At 38.6% G+C, this 25,952-nt stretch overlaps 1 protein-coding gene across 3 annotated transcripts; it reads left to right on the forward strand.

Moving 5' to 3' along the window:
* The first annotated feature begins 2,592 nt into the window (after positions 1 to 2,592).
* On the forward strand, positions 2,593 to 20,987 carry LOC131242498 (uncharacterized). Of its 3 annotated transcripts, XM_058241187.1 has the most exons (13): positions 2,593 to 2,746; positions 3,282 to 3,360; positions 8,430 to 8,490; positions 8,773 to 8,858; positions 9,031 to 10,157; positions 11,493 to 11,693; positions 11,768 to 11,946; positions 13,641 to 13,872; positions 15,898 to 16,033; positions 18,771 to 18,865; positions 18,950 to 19,073; positions 19,740 to 19,967; positions 20,274 to 20,987. In XM_058241187.1, the coding sequence occupies exons 1-12, from the start codon at positions 2,667 to 2,669 to the stop codon at positions 19,806 to 19,808; spliced, it is 2,469 nt and encodes an 822-aa protein (XP_058097170.1). In that variant the 5' UTR covers positions 2,593 to 2,666; the 3' UTR covers positions 19,809 to 19,967; positions 20,274 to 20,987. The 3 variants fall into 3 exon arrangements, with proteins under 3 accessions (XP_058097170.1, XP_058097169.1, XP_058097168.1); XM_058241186.1 differs by lacking the exons at positions 18,771 to 18,865; positions 18,950 to 19,073; positions 19,740 to 19,967; positions 20,274 to 20,987 and having other exon boundaries at positions 11,864 to 11,946; positions 15,898 to 16,082; XM_058241185.1 differs by lacking the exons at positions 2,593 to 2,746; positions 18,771 to 18,865; positions 18,950 to 19,073; positions 19,740 to 19,967; positions 20,274 to 20,987 and adding an exon at positions 7,891 to 7,993 and having other exon boundaries at positions 3,304 to 3,360; positions 15,898 to 16,082.
* The last annotated feature ends 4,965 nt before the right edge of the window (positions 20,988 to 25,952 follow it).

The raw sequence follows: 25,952 nt of genomic DNA on the forward strand, positions 1-25,952 counted from the left end.
TGCCAAAAAAAAAAAGAAGGAGAAGATGCCATTCCTTAATTTAATTCGAGGCTAGACAAGTAAGACCATGGTGGTTTAATCACTAAGAGAAAATGTTTGATATTGCAAGTAAAATGTGATGAATGATTCATGCACGGTAAGAAGAAATCTATCTACTATTCATTATTAGGCTTGATTTATCCTTAAAAAAAAGAAAAAGAAAAAGCCAATAGATAGTTTAGATCTTGCTAGCATAAATGTTTTTCCCTAATAAGCTTTTTAAGGATATTTTTGTCCTTTCACCTTATACAAGTAGCTTGCACCCACCTTTCCCCCTCTTTGCACATAGCATGCATAAAATGTATTATTAAGAACAGCGATGAAGTTTGACCAAAGTTTGGTTTACCTTGTTTATGTGACACTCCGTGTTCAAGCTTTACATAAGCCAAGTTTCGAGCCTATCCCTATTGTTTAAACTTGGTTTGGTCCAAATTATACAAGCTTGAGCTTCGGTTAATTTGATTCAAATATCAAAGCCGAGCTGAGCTAAACTGAGCTAAGTTCAAACAAGGGTCAGCTTTAATTTTTTTGTTAAATACATAATATACATAATATAATTTTTTTAATACAAAGATAGCACTACAAAATAACATTAAAAAACTAATACAAAAGTAACAAAACTAAAAAATAATATAAAGTTTAATATCCTCCACAAGATAATAACAATTAACAAAAAGTTACTACCTAAAATAGAAGCATATATGAGTTGTCATTTATATTTATTATCCAAAACAGAACCATATCTAAAGCTCAAGTGGACCAAACCATAAGCAACCGTGTTCATTCATGTATATATAATATGTATTATCCACGTTGCCATGTATATGTATCATCTACGCTGTTTATTCATTTTTACATATCAGTTTAGGACATGATCCAAGAATTGAATCATATATCAAAGCTCAAGTGGATCACACCACAAGAAACAGTGTGCATACAATCTATGACCCGAATCAAATTGAGTTGACTCAAGCAGAGCTTCCAGTCGAGCCAATACAACCTAAGTTTGAGGCTTTTTTTTTTTTTTTATATATATAAAATGAGCTTGACTCCTAGGCTTGCTTTGGTTTCAACTTTTATTTGAACCAATCGGCGCCCAACATAAGTTGAGCTTTTTCAAACCAACCTAAGTTGAGCTTTACGAGTGCGTTTGGTTTGTGTCCAACTCTAGAAAAAAGTGAGGATAGGTTGCCCTATTAAACCGCACTAGCACCCTTCTTTGTTTCTCCTTTAACTGGTAGCTAGGGTTGTCAATGGGCTTAGTTGGCTCGCCTTGAATCATACTTGGGTTCAAGAATCATATCTGACAGATGGGCTTAGGCTTAAAATTCAAGCACATTATTTAATCAGGCTGGCTTCCACCATGTACAACAGCCCATCAGCTTGGGCAGGCTCATTAGAGTTTACAAGGGCAGTTTTTTAGTATAAAAAATACCCTCTCTCCAGCGACCCACCACTCTCATCTCTCTCCCTCTCTCTTCGATTAGACCAGCCAAGCCTCCTTGTGCCCATTGTAACAGTCATTGCTGCTGGTTTCTCTCTCGGATACATTAAAAAAGAAGAAGTTAGGGCTAGACTCAAGAAAGACTATTTTGGGGAATCAAGGGCCTAGCCCAAACTTGGGTCTATGTTAAACAATGTGAGCTAGGCTTGGCTTGGCCCTAATCCAACCCATTGACACTACTTGTAGCACCCAATAGTACCATCTCCCTCCAGTTTTACTCTCTCTCAGTCTCTCCACGTTTTATGATGTCCTGAATGCTTATTAAAACAGCCTACCATCTCATCAAGAGACTCGACTGCGTAGTGCTGTACACCACCAGTGTGGGTACTTGGGTACTGGTGGGTGCTTAAAAGGCAGTGCAGACCCTACCATTATGTGTTTTATCCATGCCGTCCATCCATTTTGCCAGCTCATTTTAGGACACGAACCCAAAAAATGACAAAGATCCAAATATCAGTTGACCACACTGCTAAAAATAGTGGTGATTGAAAGCCCATTATTAATAACTTCCTACAGCCCACTGTAATGTTTATCAGCATGATCCAAAACCTTTGTAGCCCTGGAACGTTTTTAATGGCGGGCATTCAATTACCACTATTTCTTATGGTGTGGTCCACCTGAGATTCGGATCTGCTTTTTTTTTTTTTTTTTTGTTTGTTTGTTTATTTGTCATGCCTTAAAGTGAGCTAGCAAAATGGATGGACGACGTCCATAGAACACATAAATCACGGTGGAACCACATAGCTTTTCCAGCACGGACCAGCACCAGCATAGGTGATGTCTGATGCACTATGCAATCGATTCATTAACAAGTAATTCAAATTAAACTGTCCAAACAATGGGTCCATGTTTAAATGCATCATGAAAGAAAAGGTGAACAGGTTCAACTAAAACGTGGACCATAGAATTAGCGAAGACCCCACCTGATGTATGGATCAGATCTCACGAGTGTAGCAAGTTGCCAAAATTGCCGAGGAATCTGGCTCTTCAACTTCCCTTGCGCGAAACGCCACAAAGCCTCTTATGCATACGCATATAACTCAAAAGCAGGGAAAAAGAGCTCGCTGCCGCCGCTCCATTCTCTCTCTCTCTCTCTCTCTCTCTCAGAATACGATAATTTTCAATGGCCCAAGAAACCGAAACAGAAGCGCCTGCTATCACAGCACTGGCCTCTCTCTTCAAAGTCACCCATTCCTATCTCTGGTGAGCTTCTCCCTCTCTTTCTCTCTCTGTCTTGCGCTGAAATCAGCGTACTGTCCAAGAGTTCGTCTATAGTATTCGGATTACATCGCTCCAAGCGTCTCACATGCAGAGGCGGTAGCTCGATCAAAACCGTTCATTTCCTGGGCACTACCATGGATTGACCACGGTCTAAAAATGAACTGGAACGGATGACCCTGTTCGTTAATATATACATTCGAACGTGTCTTCAACACAAAAATTGTCAGCTGTCCACACTCAACCCCGCAAATCAATTGTCAGGATCGTCCGTTCGTTGTGATCTTTGTACCACTTTGTGCCGTGCCACATCCATGGCAGTGACTTGAAGATGTACGGTTCTGATCATCCGACCGTCTCTTGAAGGCTAAGTTCCCAATAGCCAATTCTCTTATCCATGTTGTTGTTATTTCCTGAGTATGATATTTCATGTGATTGGTCGAAATTTAGATATTACATGTCAGTCAATCAAAACCACAACCATTTGCATAACAGTTGTTGGGTTTTGTTTATCCGACAGGGATGATGCTTTGGTTGACGTGCTAGAGTTTCCGGCTGCATCCACTCATCATCGTGATAGTTTGGGTGAAAAGTCTATTGTGAGTTTTTTTTTTGGATGCTGTATGGTTTCTTCTTCAAAGGGTTTGGATTTCGTGATGTTGCTAAGGCTGCATTTGGGAATTACTATACTTGCATTGAGCAAAATAGCCATTGTGCTCTAAGATTCGGAATTCCTTGCCGCATTGAGCTGACTAACCATTTTGAGCTGGTTTGATCGGCTTTCTCCGTCTTGCTCAATGCAAAATGGGGTTTCCACACTTTCCGAGCACAACCCAATTTGAAACCTGAGGTTGGAGGCTGTTTAAATAGGGCCATGGCTTCACCCTATTTGTAGACTGAGACTAAAAGCTCGTTTGGGAGCTTGTAAATGGAGGTAAATGGGAAATAGAATCGCAGGTAAATAAATTGGGGGCAAATGACTTAGTTGTGTTTGGATGGGGGCAAATGAAATACATTTGAAATTCAAATATTCAATTTGGATAGAAGTAAATGGGAGGAATTGGAATGCATTGGAATTTTTCAATATATTCACAGGAACATATGTAATATCCTAAACCAGCTTTAATATTCCAAATTAGTGTACATATGTGATATTTAACAAAATAATTGTAATAAGCCCATTGAAATGCATATACTTTAGCCCAAAATGAGAAAATTTCAAGCCTCAGGTAGACCACAAACGTAAGGATCACAAAAGCAACTTGCCAACGTTTTTTTAACCGTCTATTTAGATGGCCAACCTTTGGCTGGTTTGGATCATTCTATTGGTGTGATTTTAGTGACATAGCCAATAATTGGATTGTTTCGGAGTAGCATTAGCATGCCACGTGTATGACGGACATGTGCGGAGCGGCACATTTGTTAACTTGTGCGACTCTCCAAGGAAGCTCAAAAAAGCATTTCACCCATTTACTTCCAAATCCTCTCTCAGAGAGATGATTTCATTCTCCCCCCTCCCCCCCTTTTTTAGAAAGGCAATGATTTATTGAAAAAGCACAAGTAACGGAAAAGAATACAAAACAAAACAAAGAGGAAGCAAAAGGCTCACTAGCTAATTACAACCCCAAAAGGGCAAAAAGGATATGAACGTCCAACTCCTTGATGCCGGCTGCCATTCAAGCACCCAAAAAACTGTTTTATATGAGATTATCCAAACTGTAGCTGACTTGTTTTCGAAGCAATGCCTGTTCCTTTCTCCCCATATGGCCCAGAGGCCCGCCATTGCCCCTAACCGCCAAACTGCCTTTCCTTCTTTCCCAACTCCTTCATGCCATGATGCTAAGAAGGAAGGCATGGACGATGGCATAACCCAATAAACATTGAGAGTCGCTAGAAAAAAAAACTCCCAAACCCTTCTAGCAGAAGGGCAATGAATGAGTAGATGGTCCACAGACTCCACATCTTGCATGCACATGATACATATTGTTGGAAGAAGCATTCCTTTTGGCTAGAGAATGTCCACTATGAGGACCCTATTCCTTTCAAGCAACCAAACAGAAGTTGCAACCTTCGGAGGAGATCTCTACTTCCAAAAAGGAAAGTTATGGGAAGATGGGAATGGAGAATGTGTAATAAGCCCGTAGAAGGAGCCAACCGAAAATTGTCCCGAAGTAAGGCCTTTCCATGCCATAGAGTCTTCTACCGAGGTGTCTATCATGGCGTTATTGAATTTGTCTGGAAGGTTTAAAAGAGCATCAACTTCCACATTTGATAGATCTCTTCGACTAGGGGGCGTCCACTCTATCCGTCCACCTTCCAACGAGAAGCATCTAGCCATGGAGATGTTCCTGTTTGGAGAGAGAGAGGCTAAAGCAGGGAAAGCATCTTTCAGCAGGCAATCTCCTATCCATAGGTCCTCCCAGAAGCGGATGTGGGATCCATCTCCTACTGCGAATGAAATTCCTTCTTTAAACTTAGCGTCCATCGAGAAGATGGCCCTCCAAAGACCAGAAATTTTATAGCGCGAGGAATTATTGATCCACCATCCCCCTGGGCTGGTACTGTACTAGTTATTACCCCTCTCCATAAACTATTGCCTTCCATAGCGAATCTCCAAAGCCATTTCCCCAATAAGGCTTGATTCATATGCTCAAGGACCCGTAAACCAACCCCTCTTGCTTGAGGCTTGCAAACACCCTCCCATTTCAAAAGATAAAACTTCTGCTTCACCACTTTACCACTCCATGAGAAATCCCTTCTTAATTTTTCCAATCTTGCAAGAACCGCTTTTGGACATTGGAAAAGTGACATGAAATATAATGGCATATTTGAGAAAGCCATTTTTATCAGGGTTAAACGGCCTCCAAAAGAGAGGTGATGACTCTTCCAAGAGGAAAGCTTTCGTTCGATTCTTTCGATTACTGAATCCCATAGATGTCTTGGTGGCTTCCCTATACAAAGTGGGAGACCAAGATAGGTAGATGCAAATGAGCCTACTCCACACCTAAACCTTTCCACGAGTCTTCACACCTCGTCCTTCAACACATGGATTCCAAGCATTTCACATTTAGAGGGATTAACCTTCATTCCTAAAACTACTTCGAAACACACTATAATTTTGCACAAATTTTCAAGCATGATTTTGTTTGCTTCACAAAATAATATGGTGTCATTCGCGAATTGCAGGTGAGTTATAGACGGTCCTATGTGTGCCACCTTGAAGCCCTGGATTATACCCACTTCTTGACCTTTTGAAAGCATCCTGCTCAACGCCTTTGCCATCACAACAAACAAAAGGGAAGATAAAGGGTCGCCCTTCGGCAGCCCTCTAGAAGCCTTAAAATAACCTTTGGGGGAGCCATTCACCAAAATTGAGGAGGCCGAAGTGACACATTCTCTAATCTAAGATCTCCATTTAGAGTTACATCCGAAGCGAGACAACATATAATCCAAGAAACCCCAGTTGATGTAGCTGTATGCCTTCTCAATATCAAGCTTGCACACCACCTTGGCTTTGCCTTCTTTGTATTTGGAATCAATGCTTTCATGGGCTAACAATGCGCAATCCAAAATTTGTCTTTCAGCCACAAAAGCTCTTTGATTTTCTGAGATGATTGACGCTAGAACTCCTTGGAATCTAGAAGTGTGAATCTTCACTAGAATTTTGTATGGAGCCCTAATAAGACTTATGGGCTTGAAGTCTTTAAGATTTTCAGCTTCTTCAACCTTAGGGATAAGCACAACGAATGTTGCTCCCATTTCCTTAGATAATTTGCCCCTATGAAAGAACTCGTTGACCAAGGCAACCATGTCATTTTTAATCTCCCTCCCAAAAACCTGAAAGAATGCCAAAGGGTAGTCATCCAGTCCTGGAGCTTTATCTCTAGCAAGGGATTCGACCGCCACCTTCACATCTTCTTCTGAAATTGGTCTTTCTAGTGCTGAAAGTATTCAAAATTGGTTACATAATAGCCGTAATGGCCGTTACATAATGATGATGGTCATAACCATTATGAAAGGCCCTGTAACGATCTCGTAACGGCCTTGCAATGGACTATAACGGCCCCATAACGGTCCTGTAATAGTTTTTTGAAAAAAAAATAAAAAAAAGGGCCGTAACGGCTGATACGGGGACCGTAATGGCCGTTACGGCCCTTATCATAACGGTGGCCGTTACGGCCACTGTTACCATTTTGGAACACCTTGGCTGAAACTTGCTCATCCCACAACCAAGGGAAATCCAAATTTTCCAATAAGGGCCACTCTCAACTATCTCCCATCAGCAACTGTTCGTAAAATTGCACAATGGCGTTACAGATAGACGTCTTCTCCACTACTCTACTTCCATTAATCATCAAGCTACCAATGTGATTGTTCCACCCATTTACTTCCATTTCATTTCATTTCCATGCATTTACTTCTATCCAAACACACCTCAAATGCCATTTACCTCCATTTACTCCCAATCAAATGGCCCCTTAGGGCCTGTTTGGTTTTCCAATTTCCCATGAAATATAAAGTAAATGAGTCATCATGATCATTTCAGGTGTTTGTTTAGTTAGGAGTTATAACTCAAAGGTGTTTGTTTAGTTAGGAGTTATAACTCAAACATAATTGTACATGAAGAAGGTGAATTATAATGTAAGCATTACATTTTCACATTACAAAACTATTATTTTTATATTGATTTGTGGGAGAAAAAAACAATGTAGCAAAATCATCATTGCAATTAAATGTACATGATGTCACCACACAATTATGAGAGTAAATAATCATTACCCATTTATAGTCAGTTACAGTTGTAATTGGAAAATCAAACAGGCCCTTAGCTGTTGTTTGCTTTCTTACTCATCATGTGATGTTCCAATTTGAACTTTGCATGCATCATTATGCAATTATTATTCTGATCTTGTTTTTATCAGCTCGATAGATGGATTTTTTTTTTTTTTTTGGTCAATACAAGAAAATTCTTTATAAAATGCCTAATGCAATAATAAAGGTGGGTAAGGAGTAGAAGCCTGAAAGATAGGAAGCATTTGTGTCTCTTCTTCAACAAAATGGAAGATGCATATTCATTAACTTTGTGAATCAAGATTTGCATTTTACTGTCTTTTACTGTGTATTTTCAGATTCTGTTATGCAAATTCATGTTGAATGCCTACGGGTACATGTTTGGGGTACATAGCAAGATGGGTGGGGCAGGGATGCTTGCTGGTACGTGTTGTATTTCAGGTAGGACTGAAAACTATCGGAAATACAATGGACACTGATTTTGTGTGGAAAAAAGTGGAGAACCATATCCTCTGTGATGCGGTTGTGGCTTTTGGCATGTCACAAACTCTCAGTTTACTTAATACCCATCCTGCACATGAACCTTATAATCATATGACAATTTGGCTAGCAAAGCGATGCTTTAAGATTTTCATATTTACTTTTGTGTCTTGCCACACAAGTCTATGAGAATCATCAAGATTGCTAACATGGAAGGCTAAGGAAGTGTTAATAGGAACTTACTTGTGGTCTCTGATGTTATTCTTCATGTACCATTTTGTTTTTTCCTCCCAATAAAGAAGGCTTAAAAAACAAAGATCTCATGAGAATCCCATACATCTTTTTCAGTGTATTAGATTTTTTTATAATTTATGTTAATGTTTTTTCATGTGCACAGAGTTTTCATAAGCCTGCCTCTGTCACAACCATCTGCTCAGACATTGATCCTACAATTGAAGGCAAGTCCATACCATTTATCATAGTGCTATCTTCGGTGATTGTTTCTGCAATGCTTGGAATTCACTTCATTTACTAGTTACCAACAAAATGGCTGATGAAATTCATTGAGATTGCCTCGTATTGGAGCCTACTAATCTGGATCTGCTTTTCCTTAGTTGAAAATTGATATTATTTGCTCTTTGACTCTTCAAAAAGAAAAAGAAAAAAAAGAAGATATTATTTGCTCTTTGCACTCAAAAGGTCTAACCTTTTGGAAGCTGTATGGTCCTTGAACTGCACAGGATTTACAGTTTCAACAGCGGATACAGAACTAGCTAGACAGATGAATGAATTGGGGCTCCCTATTTCTTTCAGCACAAACAAGGAGGCAAGTCTTTGTTGCTTTTTGTCCTTCTTATGCCAACATCATTGTAGGTCGCAGGATTGGATACGTTAAGCATGCCTTCACCGGGCTATGTTTCAAATGATCTTTTGTGAGGTCCATTTTCTGATTTTCTAATAGCCTTCTACTGTATTGCTGTTCTCAACATTCGTTGCAGAGGAGAACTGTAACAACTAAAGAGAAAAGAAAGGGTCCGAGGCCAAAATCTGTATCTGGTTGTAAACATGCCACGGAAGGACTGGCAGAAGTTTCTAGAGTGAGTGAGGGAGAGAGTGTTGTTCCACCCATAGTTTGCCAGGATAGTGCTAGCACATCTCTGTATAGCATAGAAACTAATGGCCGTAGTGATTCATCTCACTGTTGTTTTGCAGAGGATGGCAATAAACAACAGTTAGTCTCTGGCGAAGGACATTGCCTGGAGCAAGTCTCTAAAGAAGTAATTGGTTTGATAACAGAATACTGTATGGACCATGCTGATAGACCTGACAGCATTGTTTCCAAGAAGAGTGCTGAAGTAGTTGTACACCCAATTGTTTTAGATGCAGAAGAATTTCCAGGAAATGCTTTGCAATTCACTAGCACTGGCCTTGATCCCAAAGTAGTGGATAAAAGCCAAGTTAAGGTTGAAGATTTGGAAGGTTCAATTACTGCAGACTATAATGCGAAGTCCGAAAAGGTTCATTTTGACTACACAAGTGAGCAGACCTGGATCATTGACCCAGTGGAACCATCACAGTCTTCTGATCGGCTTGATTCCAACTGTCAAGATGAATGTGATGGTTATAAATGCTGCAGCGATTTGGAAGACTGGATGGCAGTTTGGGACGCTTTCTATATGAGAAACTATTTCTATAATGTTAGAACAACTGAGTCAACGTGGTATCCTCCTCCTGGCATGGAGTATTTAGCATTTGTTGACAGTGCAGCTAAATCGAATGAAATGATTGTGGATGCCGCTGAGGACAACATGGGTCTTGAGTCCGCTTGTGATGGCATCAAAATTACAAGTGCGTGTGGGTCAGAAGATAATACTGATTTATTCCAGGAAGTCAAGGACAATGATAACTTATCAGGTCAGCCACCCCAAACAATCTCACTTGGGATGGAACATGCTACTGGAAACTTAATGTCATGTCATGCTCTACCTAAAACAAGTGATGGCTGCGAGCATTTAGATGAACTGGAGGGAAAGACTGACTGCTTTGAGACTTGGAAAATTTGTAATGAAGATAGTTATCAAGTTCATTTTCATTCTTCTTCAGATATCCAGAATGGTATTGAAAGGTTGGTGGTTGAATTCTCTCTTCTTCCTTGCCTGCCACTGATCTGTTGTTATTATCTCTCTGTACATCTATTTCTGTAATTATGTATCAAATATTTTGTTTGAATAGTGATTGCTTGCCTCCAAGTGCAGAGGTTCGTAAGTAGTATCCCGTGAATACAGGGTCGATCCCACAGGGAGATGAATTGTGAGAAGAAAAAAATCAAAACTTGAAGACAGATGAATTGTGTGATTTTGAGTGTTTAGATAGACCAAAAGAGGATATCACTAGCACAGAGACCAAGAAACTATCTAATGATGCTGTCCTTCAAGTTCTAGATGCTGAAAGGTAAAATTTGCTAGTATTGAATGTGTTCCTTCTTTTAAACTATCAGTTCCTACTTATGCTAGATTTGGGTGCAGTTTGACCGCTGCATTCACTGAAGAATGTTGTGGAGAAACTTGGAGAAATGATATACAATTGACATGCATGGCATCTACTGTGGATGATGTGGACAGTCATCGCGATCTTAATGCTATTAACAAGAAAAAGAAAGTGAGGAGACGGTCTCAGGGGAAGATATTATCTTGTGACAATGAGGGTATGAGAATATTTAACCCATGTGCTTCTCTTCTAACTTGGGCTAGAGGAAACTTAGAAAAACATAATTAAATTGCAGAAATAAAAAGCAACAAGAAATAAAGAAAAAAATGCAAATAAATCTAATAAAACTCTTTAAAAATGCAAATAAAGAAAAAAATGCAAATAAAAAAGATCTAAAAAAAACAACTTATAAAACTCTAATAAAACTAAAAACTCTTTAAAAACCCTAAATTTTGCTTTGGAATGCCTTGAATGATGTTTAAGAATGCCCTAGGAAGCCCTATTTATAAATAGGGAACTCTAATTTTCATATAAAGTTGAAAAACCCTAGAAACCGTCTAAAATATACGCATTTTTTCAAAATAGACTTCTCGCTGCATAGTTCGTTTAAAACAGACTTCCTGCTGCGTAGTTTTTCAAAATAAACTTCACAGCTTCAGAATATACTTTTTCAGGACGATTTCAGGATTCTTCACTTCAAATCTTCGATTCTCTTCATTCCTCACTTGGTTTTCTTGGATTTTTAACATGTGAATTCTTCAATCTTGGTCTCCTAAGATCCATCCCTTGCCTTGGTGATTTTTGAGCATTAAATTCTTACTTTTTAGCACCATTTTTCAATCCAAGCTCTTAAATTCACCTTGTAACACATTCATGAGTAAAATAAAATATTAAGATGATTTATGTTCATAAAACCAAGATATAAATGGGGAAAATTATGCAATATTTGAGTCTCAACAAATAGTGATTGCAGTTTGCCAGATATAGTCAACCGACTCAACCCATCAGGTTCTGAAGAAGTCTGGAGAAGTGATGTGCATCTGGAATTTATGAACTTGAAGACAGATGAATTGTGTGATTTTGAGTGTTTAGATAGACCAAAAGAGGATATCACTAGCACAGAGACCAAGAAACTATCTAATGATGCTGTCCTTCAAGTTCTAGATGCTGAAAGGTAAAATTTGCTAGTATTGAATGTGTTCCTTCTTTTAAACTATCAGTTCCTACTTATGCTAGATTTGGGTGCAGTTTGACCGCTGCATTCACTGAAGAATGTTGTGGAGAAACTTGGAGAAATGATATACAATTGACATGCATGGCATCTACTGTGGATGATGTGGACAGTCATCGCGATCTTAATGCTATTAACAAGAAAAAGAAAGTGAGGAGACGGTCTCAGGGGAAGATATTATCTTGTGACAATGAGGGTATGAGATTTATTTATTGCTTTTGAGTTTTTGAATAATTCAGGGTTCTCAATTTGTTGGATTTAATAGCTGGTTCTGTAACACCTTTTCTTCATTGACTTGTGAATGACACAAGTAGCAATGAGTCAAATAGGTAAATGAATAAATAAATAAACCAGTATATTAAGTTTAATTTCCACATGGGTCCTTGCTCAATGCTCATGCCTCAGTGGTAGACTCACAAGAGTTTCAACACGAGGTCATGGGTTCGAGCACTCATTGTGGTGTGAGTGCGTGGGTGTGTGTGGGGTTGTGAGTGTGTGTAAAAAAAAGTTTAATTTCCACATTTGTTAGGCTTGAGGTATTTTTATATGATGTTTTGAGTCTATCTTAGACTCATTATCATCAGCATCATCATCTTTTCCCTGTTTCTTGGGATCATAATTCCAAAAATCACCTACTTGACCTCAAACTTGGCCGAGTCAACCACTCGGTGAGATTTCAAGCTGAGTTACTGGAAAGCTTGGTATTGGGACTGACTTGACCTGGACTTGGAGAGACTTGTCGAGCTGACTCGACGGCTCGGTTGGCTCGATACAACTCAACGTGTCTTGAACTGAGTCACTTGCCTCCTATTTTAATAAAATAAAGAAGGTCGGAGTGGGATTTGAACCCCCAACCTTAAACAAGGGAAGCATCACCCTTAACTAACGAGAAGTCGTTGGTGTTGTTGGTTTGAATTATGCTCCATATTACTTATCCAAAATTTAGCCATTTAAAATATCTACTTACATTCCTAATAATTTTAATTCACAATAATCAAATATCGAGTCGAGTTTTCAGGTTTTTGAACTATGCTTGGGATCTGCTTAATTCTCATGATTGTTTGGCAGAAGTTCAATGGCCTTATGCGTACCTAACATCAACCCTCCTTTACCCAGGCTTGGTCAGCAATTTTGGTGATGGCCGAATTTGGGTTTTTACTGAAGTCCTAATCTTACCACTGCACACATTAGCTAGTGCAAGGTCCTGGGTAAAAGATGAAGGTTGATGGTTGATGTCTGGTAGGCAGCCAATCAGAAACCTTTTGCCAACCTACCATTTAAAGCCGAACTCCAAGTTGCTGGGAGAATGGCTACAATGATGACGATAACACATTAGGCAGTGCAAAAACACAAATGGCTTTGCTTGCACCAAAATTCCCTGGAATATTTTCTCAGGAGCCAGTTCGGGCCTGTTTGGCCACATGGGGTAACAACATGTTGTTTTGTGGAAAGCTCTCTGCATTGTGGAAACAATGGGAAGACAATATGTTATACTGCAGGACCTAGCTCTCCCCTGAGAAAAATATCTCAGGTATTTCAGTTATGTTCGTGAACCTTTGGTTTTGTTTGTCAAATTTATGGTGAGTTGCACTTGCTCTTCGCACAAAATTAAGTTAGGCAATTCTCCAAATGGTGGAGAGAATCATAGTTTCATTGCATCGTAAAATCCTATCTCTAACTTGTAAAGGATGAAATCTATAGATGTTATGCCTTATGTATAGTCATGTTTAGTCAATTTGAGCACTGGTAGTATTCTTTCTCAAATTCAATGTGTCGATCAAATGCATAGAGCATTCTCAGTCTATACTTTGTAGTGCCATCTATTACCATTGGTTTGAATTACCCAACGCCCCTTGTTCTCTAATTGGACACTTCTTTTTCTTATTTTAGGACTTGCTTTGCAAGGAGTACTGGAAGGCAACGGTGTTGATATAGGCAAATACTGGCGTCAAAGATATTTACTTTTCTCTAGATTTGATGAGGGTGTAAAAATGGATGAAGAAGGATGGTTTTCCATCACTCCCGAGGCAATTGCAAGGCATCATGCTTCCCGCTGTAGTAATGGGACTGTAATTGATTGTTTCACAGGAGTTGGTGGAAATGCCATCCAATTTGCTATGAGGTACAAACTATCTCCAGCTCACATCATGATTTTGTTTTCTTTTGGATGATTGAGAGCTTCCTGGTTTGCTTGAAATTTCGTCAATTGTTTGAGAGGGAGGGAGGGAGCATTTTTTTTTTTTTTGAGGGACTGTAAATGCATGTTCATCAAGGACCATCTATCAATGGTGAAGGCTTTTTTCCTTTTAGAGTAACTTGAATGTTTGTCAAACATGCTTTTTTCTTTTTAGAGTAACCTGCATGTCTGTCAAACATGACGGTCTTCTAGATGTCATCCATTGTGAATTAATGCATTATGACTTTTGGATGTTCCATTGCTATAAGAATGTATACAGTTCAATGAATTATTAAGTTAACTTTCATATGTATTTATTACAGAATTGTCTTGGATGAAATTGTGGCAATATTGATGCAGGACATGAAGTTCAAGTATGATGTGCAAGATTTTCAGGCTTTAGATCACACTAGTTCAGAAACAATTACACAAAATTCCACATCCCATACAAAAGTTCAAACACTCAATCAAGGGGAATCTTATGCGGATCCAGGCCTACACATGCTAGGGCCGGATCAATCAAAATTATAGACTAAATAAGAATCAAAGGAGGGTAAATTCATCCACACATGCACAGAAATAATTCCTTCAATCTAAGGGATTCAGAAATTTCAATTCGAAGAACCCTAAGGTTAAAGAAATGGCATAAAATTGGAGATTTGAATAATCTAGGGTTAGGTTTAGGGATTTTGGGTGAAAGAGGAGTGAAAGAGAGGAGAGAGACGAACTAGAGAAGTACCGCACGTGTGGACAACAGCAATGGCCCAGACGCACGTGCGTGTGATCCCGACCGCATGTGTGTGAGACGTACTATTCAGAAAAAGGCCAGCTTGGCCCTGGTCGTCCAGGGGTGGACTTCAAAACCCCCAAATTTCAGCTTGATCCGATGCACGGTTTGTGCGTGGTGCTCCGTTGAAGTTTCAGCCCTCCTACAGGGTCAGATTTTGGAAATCTGCTGTAGAGTGAAAAACGGCTGCAATAAAGGATGTATTTGAAGGGTAGATGATTGTAAGAGAAGAGAAATATGGATAGAAGAAGGTGGGGTGAATCAGGATAGGTGTGGCTTCGCACCACGGTAGTCAGCCCTTCGAGGAAGGGAGGGTTTCACACCCAATTGAATCTCCACGACTCAGAAATTTAGGGGAGTAGAAAAATGCATAAATTTTATTAATCTTCCATGAATAGAAAAGACTACAAGAGGTGCCTATTTATAATAAAACCCTATACTGCAAAACTCACGCCATGTGCGCAACCTATTACTTGGTGACGAATTAATAAAAAATAACAACTAATCAAAGCAATCTAAACCGTCCATGATACTCCTAATAATAATAGTAAGCAAAACCCAAAGTACTAGATTAATTAGAATAGTGGGCCACGATCATGAGAACCCATGGTGGGATTCACATGACTATCGGGTCTACTCCAATAAACCAAAATGCAGTTCTCTAACTAGGAGGCCCTCCCTGGATGTCGTCATCGATCCAGATTGATGGTGGGGCCCCCACCTTGTGACAGTATATATTGGGTTTCTTTTCAAGAAACATCCCTTATCATACACTAAACATCAATTTCTTGTTAACATCCCTATCAAGCTGGGAAACTGTGCATGGGCAACTGAGTTTTGTAGTTGACACCCTCCTGGATAATATCAATTTGTGAAAAAAAAAACCACTTGAAATAACCAGTACATGAAAAAAAAAGACATCCTTTGAAATATTAATTTATCCTCACTGGATGACAACACAACAATAATTCCAGGTTGAAATTCATCACTCTACTTGAACGTTATTTCCTGTCATATTCACTTGACAATTTTACTAGTGATTCTTGGCCAGAAAGGACATTTTTGATAGGTTTTCATCTTCATGCATAAATTAAATTTATTGTCATCTTCCAATCTTTAACAGCTAACTTTTAAAACTAACTTTGGGAATCCTTGATTTACTGTTGTATTCCATAAAATTTCAGGAGCAATCATGTTATTGCAATTGACATCGATCCGCAGAAGATAGATTATGCACAGCATAATGCGGCCATCTATGGAGTTGATGAAAAGATAGATTTTATTAAGGGAGATTTTTTCCAAGTTGCCTCAAAGTTGAAGGTAGTAATTCTACCTCATTACCACTTATTACCTGTTTGCTCATAGGGTCATGAGAACCCATGGTGGGATTCACATGACTATCGGGTCTATTCCAATGAACCAAAACGCAATCCTCTAACTCAATCATAACAAAACAGATGAACAACCCGGATAATATATATATATATATATATATATATATATATATATATATATATATATTAAAAAAAACCACTTGAAATAACCAGTACATGAAAAAAAAAGACATCCTTTGAAATATTAATTTATCCTCACTGGATGACAACACAACAATAATTCCAGGTTGAAATTCATCACTCTACTTGAACGTTATTTCCTGTCATATTCACTTGACAATTTTACTAGTGATTCTTGGCCAGAAAGGACATTTTTGATAGGTTTTCATCTTCATGCATAAATTAAATTTATTGTCATCTTCCAATCTTTAACAGCTAACTTTTAAAACTAACTTTGGGAATCCTTGATTTACTGTTGTATTCCATAAAATTTCAGGAGCAATCATGTTATTGCAATTGACATCGATCCGCAGAAGATAGATTATGCACAGCATAATGCGGCCATCTATGGAGTTGATGAAAAGATAGATTTTATTAAGGGAGATTTTTTCCAAGTTGCCTCAAAGTTGAAGGTAGTAATTCTACCTCATTACCACTTATTACCTGTTTGCTCATAGGGTCAAGAGATATGCACCTGGTAGAACTTTCAATTCCTGAAAGTTCTATGTTTCTTTAGAGATGGTCAGTGATGTAAATATGCATAACTGAATAATAAAAATATTTTGAATTTGCATATGTACATCTATCACATGATGCCTGCCCGAGCTCAGAATTTTGTTCTGTGAGTCACATTTTATTTTCAAAATATATTAATACTAACTGTACTTAGGATATGCATAAGGTGTCAAAATGTATCTGGACAACTAAAAATAGTGGAGTATGTTGATATTGCTAAATGCAATAAGAAAAGTTGAGCTTTTCTCTACTACCCCTGTTGATGGGTGCCCAACACGTGTCTGAAATGTGTTGGATACTGCAATATATATATATATATATATATATATATATATATATATATATATATATATATATATATATATATATATATATATATATAGCAGAAAATGTAGCGTCCTCATTACACAGATATGATATTATTCTCCTAGGATTTCTCTATTTGCCTTGTACTTGCCATGGGCTGGATTTTGGGTGCCTTGTTGGACTTGTATCATATTCATACCACGTGAGATGCATATAAGGAAAACACAATGTGGTGATGGATTGCTCAAGGTGTATTTGTCTGGTTAATGCATCATGGTTTTTTTTATTTTTTTTTATTTTTTTTTAAATTTAAATTAAAGGGCCATGTTAGACTCGGTTAACTTTGCCTTCACAGGCATCATTTTTCAAAATGTCAAGTTCCTGATGAGAATCTTAGATGCCTTTTTGGATTAGGGAAATGAGAATATGGATTTGCTTAATCCATGACCTATCAAATTCATGAGTCTGGCAAGTCCCAAAATCTATTGTATGGTAATTAAGCTACAAATCCATGGATTTGTCTTCTCATATTCATTTCTTCTGTTTGAAATAACAAATCCATGAATTTGGAATTTTGTATAAAACATAGATCAATAAAATATGGTTGATCATGTGGTTCCACATATCATTCAGGTGGAACCTAGTTGTGCACTGTGTGGGCCTAAGCTGTCCATCATAAAGTCCTAGCTGTCCATTGTGTGGATCCAAGCAGTCCAGCATTGTGTACAAATCAACCAAAGGTGTCCAAATCATGAGTAATGCCATCAGTGACACTCCCAGATGAGCATGTGCAAAGGCCCAGCTTGACCATTTGAGTGCTGTATTGGCAGTGGCTCCACCTTTTATCATTTTTCTGTGGACCACTTAATAAATAGCTAGGATCTAGCATAGCATTCCAAGATGGTGCTTGGGCTCACAATTTGGAACATCAAGCATTGTATGAACAACCAGGATCTAGCATAGCCATGGCCCATGGTACGTCAACACATTGCCATGTTCTATCCAGAATTGGGCCTGCAATTTGGAATATGTGGAGTTGCATTGCATGCATGCCAATTGGCAAGTGTAGGGTGATAAAGACAATAACTTGCAAAAGTGGAATTATGGGACTGGATTTTTTTGGCGAGATCTGTCGATTTATGGTGGTGAGAATTTGGGAAATCTGGGGATTTGGCATCTCCCCATCGAACAGAAACAGAGGAGATGTTGATTCCGTGGATTTCACATTTCATAAAGCCACACCCCAAATCATTCATTCCAAATTTCCAATCATGCTCTCAGAGTGAAGGTCATGACAAGGGATCACCATTCCCTTTATCTTCTATCTCATATTTCTTTCAGGAATTGCAAATCATTGGTTAATCCTTCTCACTGAAGTTTGATGGACATTTGTTCTACTTGTAGCACACCTGGCTTTCTTCTGTCTATAAAGGGATAAGAGCTTTGGTCTAACTATAACATGTCCATGCTCCTGTCAACACACGAGGAGAGGGCATTAAATAGATATTTTTGAATAAACAACCGTGACTCACTACTCAAATAAAGCTAACATTACTTTATGACAAAACATCGGGCAGACTCTTCCCTTCTCTCTAGATGGTCCCATTTGGATACGACATGAGCTTTTTCTGTACTCTCATTGAACTTGCATGTTTCATAATGTCAATGCTCTTGTAATGCAGGGAGACACCCTTTTCATGTCACCTCCATGGGGAGGACCTGATTATGCTAAAGTGCAGACATATGATATTAGCACCATGCTTAAGCCTCACAATGGGTTCGTCCATGACACTCATTTGTTTCTGGAACTGGGATTTTAGACGAGTGGCTTACAGTTGGTTCCTCTTTGTATGCATGCCAGATATTTTCTCTTCAAAACTGCAATGGGGATTGCTTCCAGGATTGTCATGTTCCTTCCCCGAAATGTTGATCTGAACCAATTGGCAGAGCTGTCTCTATTAGCCCATCCCCCATGGGAAGTAGAGGTATTCTTTATTGATTGATTTGCATTTTTGTTGTTTATTTGCATATGGGAAGAGATTTTTTTTTTTCTTTCGAGGGTGGACAGTACAGCGTGGTTATTGGTTATGAATTACAGGATGTCTAGAGGCAGTTTACCTCACAATCATATATGATAAGTAATTGGTTATGAATTGGAGGATCTCTAGAGGCCGGTTCCTCTACAACATTTCCTCTACAATTGCAGAACAAGTTCTTCCTACAAGGTGTGTGGGGCGGCCAACCTTTATCTATAAATGATATTCAGTCCATCCATCATTTGCACCCCCTCGTGTTCTCCTTGGCCCTTTCAAAAGAGAGTTAGGCTAATCAAGGTAAAATCATGCCTAAAACCTTTAAAACCATGCAGTATACAAAAAGATGGGCACCACACTCAGGCAGGAAATGGTGGGCATCCCATCACAACCACTCCTTATGGTGTGGCCCACCTGGGATTTGGGTTGGGGTATTTTTCGAATAAAGGGAAAACTTGAAAGTGGGCACCTTATTGGCAGATTGGATATGGCTCTACATCAAGTTGGCCCCTACACACTGTGCTGTAGAATAAGCTTATTCTACAAACATTGTATCAGAACTGGCTTTGGATCTTTAAGCACATCATATATTAATTTAAACTGGGAATTTGGTTTCAGGTCGAGAAGAATTTCTTAAATGGTAAGCTGAAGGCAATTACTGCCTACTTCAATGAAGCTTCGGAGTAAGCAATGTGTTATGCTTCTAGCATGTCTGGGGATCATCATGGCCGTACCATGGCAGTTATATATCCACCATGCTTGGGATGCAGACATAAGCACCATAGGTGTTATCTTTTTGGGCTTTGACCAGGCTATATGTGAAGCCAATACAAGATGCAATATCTGGTAAGGATTTGATATCATTTCTCACTACTCGATGTAGTATATGCATCTTGTGCCATCATCATCACCATATAGTGTTTGGATCTTGTGTGTGTATGTAAAAATGTCACCACAGTACATATGGGTTTTAGATGCATTTGCGCAACCCACCATGTTACAATTTGTTATTATGTATATGCATATTAATTCTAAATCAATGTTTATCTAACAGTTTCATGTTAGAAATGCTAGTATGGGGGATGATTGCCTGCTTCTGTTTAGCTTACAAAATGATCTATTTCATGTGCCAATATGCCACACCTGGTGCAGAAAATCCAGCCAGTTCACTCAGCAGAAGGGAAGAAAGGATTGCCTAGTTCTATATGCTCATGAGGCATACCTGATGAGTGGATCGACATGATTTTTCTCCATCAGGTGATCTTCATGGTGCAGCCACCTTCTGCATGGCTCAGGTAATCTACAGATGTGACTGGGTTGAGAATTGTTGTACAATATCTCCATCATCTCTGTTTAGCCATTGCGAGTTTGAGCCCAGGGGGTGTGAACATGTTTGGAAACATGTTGGTTGTACATGTGTGTGTAGAGGTATTTTTGTCATTCTCATTGTATTGTGTGTGTGTGTGGTATTGTAAACCTTAACCAAGGAGTTGGGGAGATTTTCCCCAAAATCCATCTCTCATTACGTGTTGTTGATAAAAAGTCAAAATCCAATGGACTCTGGGCCATATGTTATTGTAATATGTCAGGATGTATTTGAGCAAACCTCAAGGTCAGCATGCTAGCTTGGCATACACCAATCAGGAAGCTCATGTTGATCGTCTGTTTCTAACCTACGCAGAGGATGTTAAAAATCTTCACACATCAATAGATTGGAGCCATCAAGTGCTCTTAGATACCGTGTCTATATCAGCAAGTGGGGATGTGGTTGAAAACAAATGAACGGTTGAGAGAAATTGACCTAAGGTCCAGATCCTTTATTTGTGAAAAGCTATAGGTTGTGTTTGGCTGCAGCAAATATTGTGAATTCATTAAATTTCATTATTGAGTTCGTTTTGTCTATGTTGTGACCCAAGGTGCAGATCCTTTATTTGTGAAAAGCTAAAGGACTGGAATTATCTCATTTTAAGATCTTTTAACATTTCAAAAGTGGGCCCAAAGTCCCTGATGACACAACTCACTTTTTTGTAACTTTTGAGTCAGATGATGACAGACCAAATGGTTCCCGTTCAAGGCATTTTATAGCTCATTTGAAAGCTTATCTAATTATCTTTTTAACAAGCCCAATATTACTAAGATCCGAAGTATAACGTGGGAGATCCGTTGTGTTTATCCAAGTCGTGCGGTGTTGACCATGCAAACAATGTAAGTTACGCCATTAGGGATTATGGGCCTACTTTTAAAAGGTCAAATGGTCTCCAAATGAGATGATTTTAATACTAGTTGAAAGCTCTTCAAATTATCTTTTAAACGAGCTTAAGATTGCTTTAATTTAACCTATAACAAAGGAGTTATGAGCATTTTTGTGGGAACATGCGATGTTGGAAAAATCACAATTGCGGTTTGCACAAAGTGACAATCGTTCACGATCGTGGTTTGCACAAAGCCATGATTGTCTGTGATCGTGGTCTGCATAAAGCCATGATCGCGATTTTTTAGCATCCCGCGATCTCACAAAAACACTCACAATTTTGTTGTTACAAGTTAGATCGAGGTGATTTTGAGCTCGTTGGAAAGATAATTCGATGATCTTTCAAATAGGATTAGAATCATCTCATTTCGAGACATTTTGACCTTTCGATAGTGGGCTCAAAGCCCCTGATGATGTTAATCATTTCTTCGTGACTTTTGAATTAGATGATGAGAGACCAAATGGTTTCTAGTTGAAACATTTTTATAGTTCATTAGAAAGTTTATTGAATTACCTTTCTAACAAGCTCAAGATCACTTATATCAAAAGTGTAACGAGGTAGAACCGATTCTTTTACCCAAGTCGCGCGGTGTAGATGTGCAAGCAATGTGAGTTATGCCATCAAAGACTGTGGGCCCACTTTTGACAGGTCAGACAGTCTCCAAATGAGATGAGTCCAATTTTAATTGAAAGTTTATCGAATTATCTTTTGAATGTGCTTAAATTTTTTTGATCCGACTTATACTGAGGAAGTTATGAGCATTTTTGTGGGATTGTGTGATGTCGGAAAAGCCGCAATTATGGTATATACAAATATGCGATTGCGGTTTGTATAAAATTAAGATCGCAATTTGCACAAAGTTGCGATCGTGGTTTTTCCAACATCGCTCAATTTCACGAAAACGCTCATAACTCTTTTGTTATAGGTTGGATCAAGGTGGTCTTGGACTCATTAGATAAATAATTCGACGAACTTTCAAATAAGACCAGAATTATTTCATTTGAAAAATATTTAAACTTTCAAAAGTGGGCTCAAAGTCTCTCACGGTGTAATTCATATTACTTGCAGAGTCAACACTACATGACTTCGATAAAGGAATCTGATTTCCCTAGTTGCACATTGGATTTAAGTGATCTTGGGTCTCGTAAACCACCTCGATCGAAAACCATTTGGTGTATTATCTTTTAACTCAAAGTATACCTTTTGTAGCATCAACCACCAATTGAAGCTCTTCCAAGAGAGGCTCTTTCACATGTAAAAGTATAAAAATTTATTGAAGAGAATTGTTCAGAAAGCATGAAAGATTGTCGAAGAGTAATTGAAAAGCACGGAATATCATTGGGGAATAGTGGTAAAAGAAAAATTAGCTGGAAAGTAGTGATAAAAGCAGGTCTAAATATAGAAAAGAATGTCCAAAGGCATTTTCGTTCTGAAAAAATAAAAATAACCAAAAGCATTTGCAGGCGTAGAAAAGTAAAATTTAATTAAAAAAAAGATTGTATTTTGAGAGTTCTACGTGAGTTACATCGAGTAAAAACACTATAAAGTCAGAATTTATTGAAATGTCATCTTAGCCTAGCCAATTAGTGGACAGCTGATAGATGATTACAATGAAAAGTAGTTCAAGATCCAATGCAACAACAAATGTCCATTAATCACTTCAATCGATCTGATTTTAGAAATGTGATTTATCTCCATCTTCTATGGTTCCGAAGAGTTAGATAGTCTAAATTGAGTTATACCTATGCCACGTGTACAATTTCCAGACTCTCAACCTTGTTTTCATGAGTACTTGCAGGGACAAATAAGAATAAAAGGAAGATAAAACATAACAATGAAACATGCCATTTCTCCTCCTCTACCATCCATTCCAATGGGAAAGCAAGTGGGGCCCACGAAGACCAAACAACATTTAAAGCAACGTTAACCATTTTATCTTTCCACAACGGTTGTTTGATGGCACGTGGTAATTTTTGGGAGAGATTCCTTCCACTTAAATGAATGAGTGTTTTTTCTCCTCTCTCTCTCTCTCTCTCTCTCTCTCTCTCTCTCTCTTCTTTTTCCTTTTCTGCCGGCTGATTAAAAAAAGCGAAGTTGGTAGCCCTATAACTGACATCGTGGTAGGTGGGACGGTGAAACCAAACCGTCCATCTCTTGGGTCCTTTGCCATTAATACCCTGCCGTTGAAAATCAAAATAGGATGATTATTCATATGGATGGTAGACTTCAAGAAAATTCTTTTGTGCTTGGATAAGTGGATTCCGTTTGGATTCGTGAATAATGGAATGGTTATCCAATCATAATTTTCATGATTACCATGAAATTACCATGTCTTTGATTTTTATTTTTTTTTTAATGATTAACATTAAAAATCAAGTAATAGCAAGTGAAATCCTCCAGTTTGTTAGACAACTATACCTTATTTCTCATATAAGAGAATTCTACGAATCCATCAACCCAATTGTCTTATTCATTTCGGCATTGATTCCATGTATTCAAACACACCCATTCAACAGTAGTAACAGATGGCTGGAATAATCTTTGATAAGATTCTCAAATCAAGGTCCATATATGAATGGGAGTAGAGGAATAATCCAATAGATAGTGTACATGTAGATAAGGGTGCATCACATGCTAGAGATATGGACATGCTCGTTTGGCCCTACATCTTACAAGATGCAATGGGCCTAAAACACAATCTCCATCTGATTCCTTGGCGAGAATATAGAGGTGATCTCTTAAGAATTCTCCATACCTTGGAATTTCTCTATGGGGGCCATTTTATGGCCTATGATCAATACAGACCATTGGATATGAGGAAACCATTGTAGATTTGGGTGATCGTGGCCACACAATTTAAGTGATTGTAAAAATGGTCTTACTGTCGATTTTGCAGGCCTTTATTTGAATGGGGTGGTCATTAGTTTAGATTATACATAGGTAATGTTCAATCCAAATGTCAGTAATCATCAGATCTAGATATTATTTGGGTCATGAGCAATCCATGTTGGACCACCTTCTTATCCAACGGCTCACGATGAAAATAGGTGAGGGCATTTGGGCAATTGGGTCCCACTGACCGTCAAAAAAGCATGATGAATCCGCACTGATCAAAGCTCAATGAGCACGTGTAATACTCTGGCATAGGAATGATATGCCGACACCTAGAAATTGCTTAAAATTGACTATAAATAAATTGTTCAGTTCATGTATAATACTTTAGATGTTTGATGAACCAAAAATTACACTTATTTGGTCATCTAACTATCAGATTAATTAGCATCTGTTGGACGGTTAAAAATGAAAAATATCTAATGGTTTTATTTCAACTAACAAATGAACTGAATCATAGGTCAGGATGTTTCAACCCATTTGATTTTTGGACTGTAACTTAGTGACATTGGATTCTATGATTTAGTCGGTTGGATTTGAGTTTAGTATATGTTACGTGGGCCATCTCTAAATGCATGCATATGAAACGCCATAGTCAGCCAGAGTATGTAATAACTCTCCCTTTATTGAAGACCTCGAGTCATGGGTGACCTGCTGTTACAGGATATGTTGAGACTGCAGCCGTTGGATGTGTTTTCATCTCAATGATCCAAACCGTTGATCTGACAGGATACACTGATTATAATGGCTATCATTTTAAATAATCAAGGTTGGAAGATTTTAAATCGACCTCCAGAACATTCACTTGAGAGACGGCCGAGGAATTAAATGATGAAAGGGTTGAAATATTCTAATATGATATTTTCTTTTTTCTTTTCTTTGGCCATCACCCATCCATCCACCTTTTGAATCATTTAAACATGACCCCAGATCCAACGGCTACGGCCGATGAGTGGGTGACAATAGGACGAACTGTACCAAACCTGTCGTACTGTTCACAAGGACGCGACTTTCCTGGGCCTGGGCCAACAGGAAGTTCTCCTGGGCAGAAGTTATATGGGCCCACCCCAATGTCTGTGAGAAATTCACTCCGTCCATCAATTTCTCAAATTCACAGTAGTACAAGAACCTAGAAAAGGCAGATCCAAAACTTAAGTGGATTAAATCACAGGAAACAGTGTGGATTGAACGTTGGCCATTGAAAACTTTGTGGGCCATTAACGTTTTTGATCCTACTAATGTTCGTGTTTTCAGTTCATCCCAGTGGGAATAACCTTATGAACCGTTTGGATGGCATATAAGTTTCCAGTACGGTTTCAATGGTGGCCATTTCCATTCTCACTATTTCCTATCATGTGGCACACCAGAACTTTGAATCTATCTAAAACTTGGCGTCCAGATCTACTGTTAGCTTACAAAACTGACGAACGGCGTAGATTTCTCACGGACATCACAGTGGGCCCCACGTAGCTTCCACCTAAAAAAAAAAGAAACTTCCTGTTGGCCGGGACCACAGGCAATTGGCGTTCTGTTCACATGAAGATCCAACAAGATTCATTGAAATCTAGTACATCCCACCTAGCAAAACGGACAAACAAGGAAGAAATAGTGCAAAAAGAGATTAGATATGTCCCTCTGTCCATATACCCAAAAGATATATACTCCAAAAGGGTCTTTACCAACCTCA

This window comes from Magnolia sinica, chromosome 4, assembly GCF_029962835.1.
Source record: "Magnolia sinica isolate HGM2019 chromosome 4, MsV1, whole genome shotgun sequence".
NCBI classification, from domain to species: Eukaryota; Viridiplantae; Streptophyta; class Magnoliopsida; order Magnoliales; family Magnoliaceae; genus Magnolia; species Magnolia sinica.

What these genes read in the sequence shown, in the direction of transcription:
- LOC131242498 (XM_058241187.1), top strand. Translation starts at nt 2,667, where the DNA reads ATGGCCCAAGAAACCGAAACAGAAGCGCCTGCTATCACAGCACTGGCC. An exon ending in GTTTGGGTGAAAAGTCTATT is followed by an intron (nt 3,361 to 8,429) that starts GTGAGTTTTTTT and finishes TCATGTGCACAG; the next exon opens with AGTTTTCATAAGCCTGCCTC. An exon ending in ATGCTTAAGCCTCACAATGG is followed by an intron (nt 18,866 to 18,949) that starts GTTCGTCCATGA and finishes TATGCATGCCAG; the next exon opens with ATATTTTCTCTTCAAAACTG.